Below are 13,250 nucleotides of genomic sequence, written 5' to 3'. Positions count from 1 at the left end.
ACTGCTTGATTTTTAAAAAAGAGAATAACTGTGCCCATTTTCATTAACACACCATCGATGTCACAGTTAAATTCTACGGCTGACTCAAGGTCAGAAACACGATAGTCACGAGTTCACTAGTACTTAATAATACAGCTCTGGCTGGAAACACCACTTCCCCCAGAACCAGTGATCCCAACCTGTTTAGCTTACATTCATTCACTCATTTAACCGATATTTTATGAAGCTCCTACCACGCGGCGCCAGGCACTGTGCTAGTACTGAGGTGGCAACAATGAGCACATAGTCTTGGCTTCTGTGGGCTCATTCTCTAAAACAAATTCCATGAAGCGCCCCCACCCCCCACCCCTGAGGCAGATATTGCTAGCCAATCCCGGCAGCGCCTCCCGCCAAGCCCTAGACTGCTGGAGGACCTTTCTCAACAAGCTACTTGTGAGAATGCACCAGTCAGAGGCGGAATACAAAATGAAACTTGTCGGCCACTCAGATGCTAATCAAACTACACTGTGCTTCCCCCAAAATACTACTGCCTTGGATCATGTCATTTTCTGTTTCTTTCACCTCCCGCTCCTCCCCCTCTACGAATATCCAAATCAACTCCTCTGAAGATACAGCTCAAATGCTCTACCTTCAAGTCTCCCTAGTTCTCCCCATTCAGATATAAATTCTTCCTCTTCTGAATCTCTGTATTTCTTCCCCCTTTTTACGGTATCTATATAAGTGCATGCCATGTCTCCCATATACGCATCTTAAGGATAATATGTCTTTTATGTCCTTGAATGCCTTACATTATTTATCATACAGCTTTGCACACACACACACATAAAATCACGTGCTTGCTAAGCACTGATTCAATTATTTACGAGAGAACCTGGGACTGATTAAGAGAGAATGTATAAGCTCACTTGGGAAAAACTTGTGTTTCTATGTTCAATGGGGATATATGATTTCTATTGCTCTGGTTATCAGGTTGTATTTGCAATGCAAATTAACTCAAGATTTCATTTATATGAAAGAAGAAAAACTATATCTGATGTACAGAATGGAACTACAGTAGATTCTTAACCTGCGAGTCACGGACTCCTGGTGGCTGTGAAGCCCGAGATTGTAGACAGCATTTGTGTCCAGATGCATCAGTGCCTTTTTCCAGAGAAAGGATACATAGCTTTCACCAGATTCTCAAAAGAGCTTATAAGAACTAGAATACATGTGCAGTAATTGACTGATGCTGACGGAGATGTTGATGTGTTTGTTCTCACATGTCAAAATGGCATGTTGGGAAAGGAAAGGATTCCATTTACTGCTGTTCCCAGGCCTACACCTCTCACAATGATCCTGGTTATCTCCAAATTGTTTTTCCTATGTTCACTGCTCCCACAAAATAAAGTATGAAAAATAAAGTCATAATGACTTCTTTAGCACATAAACTTCTAAATGATCAACAATAGCCATTAACTTCCATGATATTTTCAGTACATAATAAACCTCTATGAACTTGGCAAAGTTTTTTGTTGTTATATACCTCCAGGAAACATGTTCTCAAAAAAATCTAAATTAAAATACATTAGCTAATTTAAAGGTATTTAGATCAGTAATTAATAGCACTTTTTCAAACTAGGGAAAGATAAATAAGGGACAAGGAAAAAAAAGGCACATCCTTAAGACGACTAGTATTACTGAATTAACGTTTATTTAAAACCATGCATGAGTTTCTCCATGAGTGTGAACGGACTAGTTCACGTCACAGCCATATTGTCAGATACCAAATAACTATAACTAACTTTTGTCCACAAGACATATTGGGTCAAACAGTGTGATCGAGCCACAGGTTATCTTTTTAAATGGATTTTAACTACAAAGGTGATTAGTCAGTCAGTTGCACGTGAGACTTCTCATTTTAAAAAAAAGGTTTTTAATGAATCAAATTTATTACAATGAATTAGTGTGCAATCAAAGCCAAATATGCTCCTCAGCGTATGCCAGAGGTAAGCAAAATAACATTAATAGGATTAAAGTTACTAAAAAACACAGCATTTTTCTTCTGAATGATAATATAAAACATCATGGTACATTATCATTATTTGACAATAGAAAACCAGTAAGACATGTTTCAATATTGACTTTTTGTTGTTCCTCTAAAGGTAAAACAAAATTTCAACAGAGAAAGTAAATTATAAATTCTAGAAAGTGAGCCATAAAGAGGTGTTTTCTTTAAGAGCATGCAATTCCCTGCAAACAATGTGTCTGACCTCAATGTATGAGAAAAAGCATATTTACAATTCAAACACAGCTCTGTCAGCCACTAGAGAACAACTCTCCATCTTTCTCATCTAGAGATGGCAGCTGGGTGATGACAACTCTTGTGAATGTGCATAATTTCAAAAAATAGTTACAATTCACTTGTTCTTTTCCACTTTATTGATTTACACATTTTAAATGCGGCCATGTTAATGACCAAATATGTACAAATACTTTTAAAGACAAAAATAACAATTATATACAGTATGCAAAAATCAAATTTTAACCATGATGCCTTCCATCTAGTCCAATGACTAGACACTTTCCAGCACCAGCAATAACTATCAGGTATGCATCAGGCCAAACGAAGCCTCAACACTACATCCAGATTCAGTTTTTTCCTTTCGAATGCTTTCACTTTTCTTAAAAAAAAGTTTACAATTTACCTGCTTTTAAACTGGCAATAGCTACATGAGCACTGCCTTATGCCACAAATCAAAGCCTTTTCCTACCCAAAAGCTACTGTTAATTGAAGTCAATTTTACCATTCATATTAAATCCAGATGTCTAGATCCCAGATACCTGGCTATGAAATATTAAAATCTGCCAAGAGGAATTAGATATTTTTCTTCTTTTCTTTTAATATAACCCACTATATAATAGTGAACTAAATATGTTTGTTTCATAGAAACAACTTACATTTGCCAATACAGGGCAAATGGTCTATGTACAGATACATTAGGACTGCCTAACTGACAGTGAGTGTTGCCGACCAGGCTCCAGGTCAATGGAGCTAATACGGTGGAGCTCTCTGCTGAATGGACTTTCCCTTCAGGATGCGTCGGATCTGGAATGGAAATAAACAGGATTCATGAGGTTTATTTTTTTTTACGGTCAAAGTACCATATTTCCTTCCGAGTTTCATTCCTTTCTTATATACTCTCCACCACTCCTGTCAACTTGTAAGTATATAACAATGTGTCAAGATTTTAAGGTGACTTAAAAAAAATACTACGACTCCTTTTAAAGTTTATTATAGATCTCCTATAAAGATCTTTCAGTGCAAGGAAGTAAAGCATCTCCACTAAAAATTATCTCAAGTTGAAAATCAACAGCTTAAATAACACCTATATTCCTTTCCTAATCTTTACTCCTGCTATTTGTGAGAACATTCAGTAGAAGGCAGTAACTATGATGATGATATCCCACCTCTATGATGTTATCCCACCTCTCCTGAAGTCAGCCTCAACAAACAAGAACCCAGACCCACCTTACACACCCAAGTAAATCCTTAATAGCCTGCCCATCAGAGCCGTCACGATATCCAAGAATTAAAGCCTCTGCACATAACCTGACGGATCACAGGGAAGCCCGTGGGCTCCTTCAGAGCCTAGTGGTAGATTTTAGATCCCAGGCTGACAAATGTTATTATCTGTCTCTCTGCCCACAGCAGATTAAAAGCAACAAATTAGCAGAAAGAAGACAGGAGTAGGGGAAGCAACCACTGCCAGGAGACACAAAGACGGTAGTCTGACAATAGAAGCAAAGGGAGAGACTCTCCTCCCACTCACAGACACAAAAGCACAAAGCAGAAAGGAGAGAAATCTGAGAACACTTAGTGAAGAGCCAACCGGCTCTCCACACTCAGTAACCCCCTCGAACGTTGCTGTGTGACCGCACCCCACGAACAGGGAAGTAGAGGCAGACACTGGCTCAGGACCCTGCCGTCCACTGTTAATGCGGGCTCCTGGCCCTGGGACCTCTGTGAGCCTCCATTTTCTCAGCTGAACTTTTACACTGCAAAGTTTTCGTAACTGTGAGGTGGTATAATATACATGAAAGCTCCTTACAAATTATCAAGGGATTCATTTTAAGTTATAAAGAGCTGTATCAGTACAGGTTCCTGAGGCATTATGGTCATGATGAGGACTGTGATTTGCATTCCATATATTTTCTTTTGTGATTATCAAAGTATGTAATGACCTACCCGTAGCCACAATCACCCTCAATTTCCCCAGGGAAAGATTTCCATCAAAAATATCTTAAGTTCTTAAAAGATCAGTTCTTGTTATCAACAAACGTTCAGTCATGTGAAACTAGTCAATCTCCAAAGATAATATACAACCATATGCTGAGCATACTTTTGTTTAAAGTATAAAATATCTCTAGGTTCTAAATTACGTAAGTAACCTTCCCATTTCTTACTAAGTGTAAGTACATAGAAATAATCCTAACAGTTCATGTTTACTGAGCACTCACTACATGCCTGGGACTATCCTGGACACTCGGCAGATACTGACTCATTTAATACCCACAATATTTGAAGGCTCATCACTCACAAAACTAAAATTCTTTCTCCTTGGTGTCTGCAGGAATCTTGGTGTCTCCTCTCTCATTCGCTTCCAAACCTCAGACCATTCTGACTTACTCTAACCCCAAGTTTGTGTCATGGAAGAAAAGACAGGACTATGCAACCTCTGACCACTTGGGGTCCAGGGATAAACCCTCAAATTTCTTACTCTTCCTTGGGACACAAAGCAATTGACTCCACAGTGCTACAATGACCACGGCAGACACAGACACTGAGAGAGGCCACCTGAGGAGCACCGGCTGGCCTCTGCCCTGCACAACCTCATGTCCCTTTACGTTACTGACCACGTGAACGTCTCTGCTCTCCCTTCTGTTGCCCTCACCTGCTCCCCCACAGGGCCATCAGGAACCAAATGCACTGGCTGCTCGTTCTCCAGGTTCCGAGTACTTGGGTCAGCTCCCTTCCTCATCAACAGGCGGACTGCATCCAGCTGCGTCACCCGATACTGCAGGCTGGCAGCAACATGGAGAGCAGTGTTCCCGTTGTAGGCCTGAGAACAGAGACAAAACACCACCCGTCAGGAAGGGAGACTTGGATGAAAGCAGCTCAAAAGCCTGAAGAAGGTGTAAAGAAGGTCATTCCAGCTCTGGTGCAGTTACCGGAGCTTTCTGAAAGTACCTTTGTGTTCACAAAAGACAGGCAACTGGGCAGCTCCAGAAAGAGGCGAATGAGCTCCAGATTGGCTTCTTCAGCTGCCAAATGCAGGGCTGTGCGGCCACTTTTACGGTCCTTGTCAAAGGCGAGAGGGAAAACGACCATCAGACATGCCCTGGATACGCTTTTCATCAGGCCTCCAAATGTCTGAGTCAGCCTTGGAGACACTTCGAATGCTCCCTTCTCCCACAGCCTTCCTTAATCGCAAACTGGACGGAATCTCTCAATCCTAGTGACTTGCCTGTATGCCTCTTATCACAGTCTGCCCTTGTACACAGGGTGCCCATAAAATGGAGGCACACAGACGACACTGCTTTATCACATTCTGAGATATAACACACTCAGCCACTTATTATGTATTCGCCTGTGTTTGCAGACGTGGTGGCCACCCTGTGGACATCGTTAGCTGTGTCCCTCACCTTTTCTATCAGACAGCAAGCTCCTCAAGGACTCAAGTAGCTTATGATTTAGGCATTCTTCCCCCAGAGCCCCTAACTCAGTGCCCTGTACACAGGAGACACTCAGTAAATCAACCTCAAATTGAAGAGAATAAAATATTCTCTAGTTTAAAAAACAGATTAAGTCCAGATCCCTCAACGATGAAGCAACCCTTACAAAAAGCACGACCTTTAGCATCTGAGTATGAAAACAGAAGCCAAAGACAATATCAATTTCAAGTATTTTCTTTTCCTTTCAAAGGAAGACTAATTTATTTCACAGTTAAATGACCTTTTGGATAATAACCCAGAGATTAAAAGCAAATCAAGAAAGCAGATGAGATGGTCTTTTAAAACCTAAGTTTCTTAAATATCCATACATTTCTACTCACTCCATTAATTTAAAAAGAAGAAAACAAGTTTTTTCTATATCTGGGAACAAGGTCTTTCCTAGAACCACCTCCCCCCATCCAATCTCCAAACTCTCCTGTGAATTTACCTTAGCTTCCACTGCTGCTCCCATTTGAATCAGACTCTTAATGGTGTCCACCAGACTCTTATTCTTCAGTAAAAGCTCCTGAACCTCAGGCGAGTGGGGCTGCTGGTTTCTCTGGAGCTCGTGCACCACGGCGTTGTGGGCCACCACCGCGCAGTGCAGGGGAGTCAGGCCTGGAGAAAAGGATCACCAAGAGCAGTCAAGCAACCCAGCCAGGCTTTCGGTTGTTCTGTAATTATAAACCTTGAGGACGGCCTCTGACGTGACCTACAGACAGGCTCCACGAGAACTCATAAGGCATTCCGAATAATCCCTCCCTCAGGTCTCAGTGCTAATTTTATCCACAGAATATTTTAGCTTTAATTACCTCCCTTTCTTCTTGCTATGAACCTTAATACCCTTAAAACTAATGGGCCCCTCTCTATGAATGGTTCTTCACCCAACAAAGCTTCAGTTGCTTACCTTCGTAGTTAGTTGCCTCAAGATCCACAAACTGATTACTCATCACTGCTCCTTTCTGAATTGCCTACAAAATTTAACAACAGACCTCTGTTAGCAGAAGACAAGCTACACCAACACTTATCAGTATTCTATGGAATGAATAAGTCAACTCAAAAGAGATGGCTGCAACATGCAGCCTACATCCAACTTCTACTGTGCAGCCCCGCCTCTCCGGCCCCGTGACGCCGGAAGCCTGGCTCTCGGCCTCTCACCTGCAGCACCTGCGAGTGGCCCTTCTCTGCACAGACGTGCAGAGGGGTTCTGCCCCAGCAGTCGGTGGTGTTCACCTGGGCCCCGAGGTTCACTAGATCCTGCACGATGAGGTGCTGGTTAGCAGCCACTGCCACCTGGAAGGCACTCTGTGGACATTCAGAGGAAAAAATATTTTTTTTTAAACATATAACACCATCATAACAAAGACTATAAACGTAAAATAAGACTGATGGGAAAACCCACATGGAGAAAATAAATCCTATCAATAAGCAATAAGATACTGTAACACAAGGAAACTAAAACAAGCTTAGGTGTGGCTTCATGATACCCAGTTAGGCTTTGGTCAAACAACTACAAAGTTAACGTTAATAACTTCAAGGTTGATGGTGCCAGAGTCAACAGCTCCAAGTTAATATTAACTCAAGTCTCTTGGTCTTGAGCCCTGAAACAACCTCCACATACACCTGAGACCGTCACCCTCCTCTCCCCGTGACCACACCCTCACCTGTCCATTGTGCTCCTTAATATCCAGCATATGAAGTGCATTCATCTTTCTTGCAAGGACATAGGAAAGTGCCCTTCTCCCTTGGGCAACAGCGATATGGAGGAACCTGGCAACAAGGGAAGGAGAAGAGGTGAATTACTTCCGATTTCACTAAGTTCATCTTTTTTAAAAAATATTCTTCCTTTAGCCCCTTTCTTGATATGCTGGTACACTCAAGTGAAACCTCACAGAGCATAATTTGTCTTTTCTGCTAAGTTGATAACACATCTGAGTTGCAACAGACGAGTCAGGCTACCAGAAATAGGAAGGCGGCCAAGCACCATGCTGATTGCTTTAAATCTACTATTTTTAATATTCACAAAAACCCTATGAGGAAGGTAATATCATGAAACTGAGGCATGGAGAGGTTATGTAACTTGCCCAAGGCCACTAAGATATCAGGACAGATTAGTATTCAATCTACAAATCAACTCACAAGTGATCATGGTCAACTAATCATGACCTACTTTGCCCTACAGACAGTCTATGCTGGTCTTTCAAAACCAATTATTCAAAGAAGACACACATTTTTTTTTTTTATTAATTTAGAACAGGTAATTTTTCAGCCAGAAAAAAAAGAAGCTTTCTTGAAATATTAGCTATCATTGAAGAGCAGTCTCTACCCACACTAGCCATCTTGATTAGCCAACCACTTACTAAGCTCTAACTTGGTACACCCTAGGTATACCCTGTGCCTACTATATCCAAGAAGGATGGCTTACCAAATTAGGTACATGAGCAAAAGGGATACTCACGTGTCACCATCTGCATCCTTTGAAAGAAACTGGTCTTGAGAGATATTTGCCAATTTGCTTTCTTCCTGCTCTACTTGCCACTGAAAAAATGATTTCCCTAACTGTGTGGTGTTCATTGAATTTCCCATGATGTTCTGGAATGGCAGTGAAGTGCTTAAAGGGGCAGAGCCTGCATCATGCCCGGCCATGGCCTGGCAGGCACCATGTGGCATCATGTTGAAGTTCTGCAGGTGGGCATCATTTTGTTGCTGAACACTGGGGGAAGCCTGGATGGGAACAGCAACATTCTCAGATGCCCCATGACTGCTTAGAAGGGATGCAAAACCTTGGTTTGGGCAGAACTGTGGTTCCTGACCATCAAAGAGGTTTGGTTCATAGTTGGGGGACTGGGAAGTTCCGGAATAAGGACTGTATTCCAGAGTTGGGTTGTGGGTGTAGTGCTGCTGCTGCATGTTCTGGTTCTGTGGAGAATACTGGTACAGCGAAGCCTGATCCATCATGTGCGGGGAGCTGCTGACTTGGAACGGCTGGTATTTCTGAGGTGGAGAGAAGACCTGGCCTCCGTGGATGTCCTGACACTGCTCTCGGGGGGAACTCTGAGGGACCACCACAGGGCTCATCCAGCTAACTTGGACGGTGTTCAGGGAAACCGGGCTGCACTCGTTCTTAATGTTGATGATGTTCTGCAGCAGATCGGCACTGCTGTCCTGTTTGGATTCACTGTGGTGAACATCTTCCATGCTCTCCCCAGGCGTTGGTGTTTGAGGTGGCGTCTGGAAGGGAAGAAAAGGTAAGTTGCATGCTCCCTTCCAAAATTATTCCAGGAATAATTTCCAAAGGGTATTCAGAGGAAAATAGTGAGATACTTACCAAAAACTGGGGATGTAACAAAGCTGGCCGTTTGCAAGCTGGTCCATCAGACAACGAATCAGGTCCTTTCCTCTTCCCACTGTATGATACTGTGTTCTTCAACTCTGCACCAAAGAAAGGAATATGGAATCTGGGACCACTTTACTTGACAAATTTAACCCACAATCACACTAAATTATTTTACTCTAAAGCCCCCATAATACTATGAATAGAAGTAACTCTTACCTGTGAATTGCTCTCTGCTCACACCTTGTGTCTATAAGGAAAAAAAGTTTCCAATTTAGTGTGTATAAAACGGTTTCCTGCTTAATAGACATCAATAAATAGACTTATCTCTACCACTCTTTATAGCTCACCATAAACCTTTGATAGAGTTAGTCTAACAATATTTATTGTTTATCTTCATTTTCATTCCACTTTGCAACGTCCCCCATTTTCCCTTTCACCTTAGTTAACTCAGGTCAAGATTAAATTAATAAGGCCACTTGAGTTTTCCCTTTCTAGTCAAAATGTCCCATTTCAATTGACCCCCATTTATTTCCTTGCCCTCAACGTGCCTTCATTTATTCATTCGTTAAATTTCTCACTCGAACCTACCAAGTGCCTAGCACTGGGCTGAGCGATAGGAAGACAGGAGACAGCCAGAGTCTGTCCTGTGGACTCTGTGGTCTACAAGACCTACTGGACCCAGGTCAGCAGAGCATGATGACCCTGACAGACTAACCTCCCTGCCCTTTGATCCAAAACAAAATATAGGTGCCACCTTAAAATCATCCACAGCTTGGCCGGAAGCCTTCTGTTTATGACTTCGGATGTGCAGCAAGAGCTCCTTCACCGAGTTCTTCACTCGAACACCTTGAAAGGGTCCTCTCTGCTGCCTGCCAACCCCCATATGGGGCTCAACTGTTCGAAAGAAAACAACATATCCGATTAAATCCCTCCACAGACACAAGCCTTAATAACCTGAAAGCACAGCTGTCTAACGTATCAAGTCCGCAACAGCAGACTGCAAAGCCTTCCCAACCCGTTCTGCTCAGTGGCCGTGCATGTCAGTGCTCAGCCCCCCCTCAAGGGTTCTACGTAGCCTGATACCTTTCCCCACCAGGCACACAAAGGAATTAAACCTCAGAAAAATGTGACTTCAGGGGTTTCTGAAGCCAACAGAGAAACCCAAATTAAGCCCCTCTGCCTCTCAACGCTATCCACCCACAAGACAGGATCATAGATTTCGCCACCCTGACTCTCAGAAATCTATAATTATACTTGACTTTTGAAAAACCTTGGGGAAGCAAGAGATAAATGATGAATTTTTAGCTTTTTAAACCACAGTCTTTATGTCTACACAGAAATTTAAAAGTCTATTAATGCCACTCATCTAAGAAGGCACAAAACAAACTTCCTCAAAGATCTCGATGTACCAAAGCCTAACAATTGACAACGTCTTAGAGTTGTTTCTTATTACTGCCCTCAACTCTGCCAATAAAGCCGCTGAAATTCTCTGAGCTTAAACACACACACCCAGGATTTCCCCTCACTGACTGTTTTTAGAATTGCTCACATAAGCCTTCTAAGTAAAAAGGAAATAATCTCTTTTCGTACTTAAAGTTTAAAATACACTTCAGAATGTAGTCCATGAGGATAGCAATCCACTTCTGACCACCACTGTGTCACAATCTCTTGGGACGAGCTGAACACAAAGTAAACATGTGAAAAGTCCGGAAATGAATAATTCAGCCACTCTCTGGAGAGCGGAAACAAGTAATAAGATGGGACAAGAAACAATGCATAATTTGAGCATATATATCACAAACACAGAAGAGAAACAACTCAATCACGGGGCAAATAGAACAACTAGTTGGTTTTATGTCTAAGGTTAGGGATATCTTGCCAGAATCTAACACAGCATCTCTCCGGAATGACAACAGTTAATAATTCGACGTCACAGGGAGAAAAATCCAGTTTCAGAAATCCCCTCTGGCTATGTGGTAAACCAAGGAACTGGCAAAACAGTTTCAGCCAGATGAAGGCCAAATGTGGGAGAAAAGGTTCTAAACACACACACAATTTTTGCATTTGCTACACATAACATACAGGGAGCATCTTACACAACCGAGTGGCTTAAGTCACTTTTTTAAAATGAAAATGAAAAATCACTTTCTAAAATAAAAGACAACCGGGGCCAGCCCCATGGCTTAGCCATTAAATGCGCTCGCTCCGCTGCTGGTGGCACAGGTTCGGATCCCGGGCGCGCACCGAGGCACCGCTTCTTCCACCATGCTGATGCCGTGTCCCACATACAGCAACTAGAAGGATGTGCAGCTATGACATACAACTATCTACTGGGGCTTTGGGGAAAAATAAATAAAAATTACGAAAAAAAAAAAGACAACCGAAGCAGGAGTGGCTAGCAGTGGGGAACACCTGGAGAAGGTTCTTTACGATCACGCTGGTTAGATTCTCCAGCATTTGAGAGTATCTAGATGTTCTTCAGTCTGCCCACGGCGGCATCCTGTTTTCCCCCAAATTATGCAACTCAGTTCATTAAGAAAAGAAACCAAGCAATTCACACCCCAAGAAAGGAAACCTTCCACCTTTCTGTGCTAGATTGGACTTCACCATTCTGAACACGCAAAGCAGCACAGAGACCGCAGAATGCGGGGCCGCCTCCACACACCACAGACGGCACCAACTAGAGGCATCAACCGACCTGGTTTTCAGTCCACCTTCATCCTACACCTTGATGACATCGGTTTCTTCTCTTTAACCTAAAGTCCTTTTACTTAAAATTTCCACAAATCCTGAGGAAGAAATAAGTCATGACCTTGCACACAGCCCCCAAACCCTCACCGCGGCTCCAGCCTTTCACTAAAGTAGCCACGAGAAGAAGTGACACCTGCGTCAGAGCCAAACCTCGCGCTAGTGTGTGACTTAGAGCTTCATCAGGCCGTTTTTAGAAAAAAGAGAAGAGACCAGGTCTAACGCGGTTCATTGCCCCCAGAAGTCACCGGACCGCGCCCGGCTCCCAGACGGTCGGGGCAGCGAGTTGCACTCGCCAGCACGGGGCGAGGCATCCAGCAGTCGCCTGGTGAACGACGGCCCGTGTGAGTACGCCGCGCCGCCCGGGAGGCCCCCGCGGGCGTACCTGGCAGGCGCTCGGCGCGGGCGCCGCCCTTCGGCCGGGACTCGACGGCCCCGCAGGAGGAGGCGGCCGAGGCGGAGGACAGGTCGGAGGAGTCGGAGCCGGGCGAGCCGGGCGCCGAGGGCCCCGCGGAGGCGCCGGGCGGGGACGCGCCGTAGAAGTAGGCCAGGTTGAGCGGGCTGGTCATGAGGCCGCCGTCGCCGGCCGCGTCCAGCAGCCCCTCTCCGCCGCGCCCGTCGTCCAGCAGCTTGTCCACGATCATGCTCCCGCGCTCGGCGCTCGCCCGCCTGCTGCGCCGCCGGCTGGAGCGCGGCGGCCTCGGCTGTGGCTGTGGCTGTGGCTGCGGCTGTGGCTGTGGCCGTGCCCCTGCCTCGGCTGGGCCTCGGCTGGACCGCGGCTGCTGCGGCGCTGCTCCTGCGGCTCGGGCACCGACGGGCGGGAGGACGCGCGGGCTCGGGCGCGCCGGGGCTGCCCGGCTATTTAAGCGGCCGCCGGGCCGGGGGCGGGGAGAAGGGCCCGCCGCCCCCCGGCCCCGCCTCCGGATGCGCCGGGTTTCCCGTAAACCGTACAGGATGAGGCAATGCGCCCTCCGCCCGCGCCCCGCCCCGGCCGCGCGGGGTCCTGCCCTGCGCCCGGGGAGCCCGCCCCCCCCGCCCGCCCGGGCGCGGGCCGAGGGCGCCGGCGCGGGCCCGGCCTGCAGGGGGCGGCGGCGAGCAGGTGGGCCCGGCTCCCGGAGAAGGAAGTCCCGCAGGTGCGCGCCCCGCAGCCCGCGCGGCCGGAGCCAAGGCGGCTCTGGAAGGTTCTTAAGGGCCCGGCTCCTCCAGAGTCTCAGAGCACCTTGTCTCTAACTTAGCTTTTGCCAACGCTCCTTCCGGCAGGGTCCCAAACGAAGAGATGTTGAAGCCATTTTTTCTGTCCTCAAATTATAATCTAGGCGACAACCCAATTTTTTTGGCGCAGCCCGGGAATAAAAAGCAGTGCCCGTCACCTCTGTATCCTTCAATACTGGAACAAAGCCATCTTGGCCAAATG

General features: G+C 45.3%; 1 protein-coding gene across 2 annotated transcripts; it reads right to left on the bottom strand.

Annotated features, from left to right (window-relative positions):
• Positions 1 to 1,673: 1,673 nt before the first annotated feature.
• NFKBIZ (NFKB inhibitor zeta) lies at positions 1,674 to 12,664 on the bottom strand. Of its 2 annotated transcripts, none has more exons than XM_004439967.3 (12): positions 12,222 to 12,664; positions 9,843 to 9,982; positions 9,305 to 9,335; positions 9,080 to 9,183; positions 8,210 to 8,982; positions 7,416 to 7,521; positions 6,910 to 7,056; positions 6,659 to 6,722; positions 6,200 to 6,369; positions 5,228 to 5,338; positions 4,932 to 5,099; positions 1,674 to 3,085 (listed from the first exon to the last, which is right to left on the bottom strand). In XM_004439967.3, exons 1-12 carry the CDS (start codon positions 12,478 to 12,480, stop codon positions 3,032 to 3,034), a joined length of 2,127 nt encoding a protein of 708 aa, XP_004440024.1. In that variant the 5' UTR covers positions 12,481 to 12,664; the 3' UTR covers positions 1,674 to 3,031. The 2 variants fall into 2 exon arrangements, with proteins under 2 accessions (XP_004440024.1, XP_087295657.1); XM_087439531.1 differs by lacking the exon at positions 12,222 to 12,664 and adding an exon at positions 10,679 to 12,204.
• Between the last annotated feature and the right edge of the window lie 586 nt (positions 12,665 to 13,250).

This window comes from Ceratotherium simum, chromosome 15, assembly GCF_057802395.1.
Source record: "Ceratotherium simum simum isolate JZ-2026a chromosome 15, ASM5780239v1, whole genome shotgun sequence".
In the NCBI taxonomy this organism is placed as follows: Eukaryota; Metazoa; Chordata; class Mammalia; order Perissodactyla; family Rhinocerotidae; genus Ceratotherium; species Ceratotherium simum.
This window is presented reverse-complemented; position numbering and strand designations above follow the sequence as displayed.

Excerpts from the sequence above, each read along its gene's own strand:
- NFKBIZ (XM_004439967.3), bottom strand. The coding sequence starts at position 12,480 with ATGATCGTGGACAAGCTGCTGGACGACGGGCGCGGCGGAGAGGGGCTG. Across the intron at positions 9,184-9,304 it reads GAGCAGAGAGCAATTCACAG|AGTTGAAGAACACAGTATCA; the intron begins GTAAGAGTTACT and ends TCTTTGGTGCAG. Across the intron at positions 7,057-7,415 it reads TTAAGGAGCACAATGGACAG|AGTGCCTTCCAGGTGGCAGT; the intron begins GTGAGGGTGTGG and ends GAATGTCCACAG.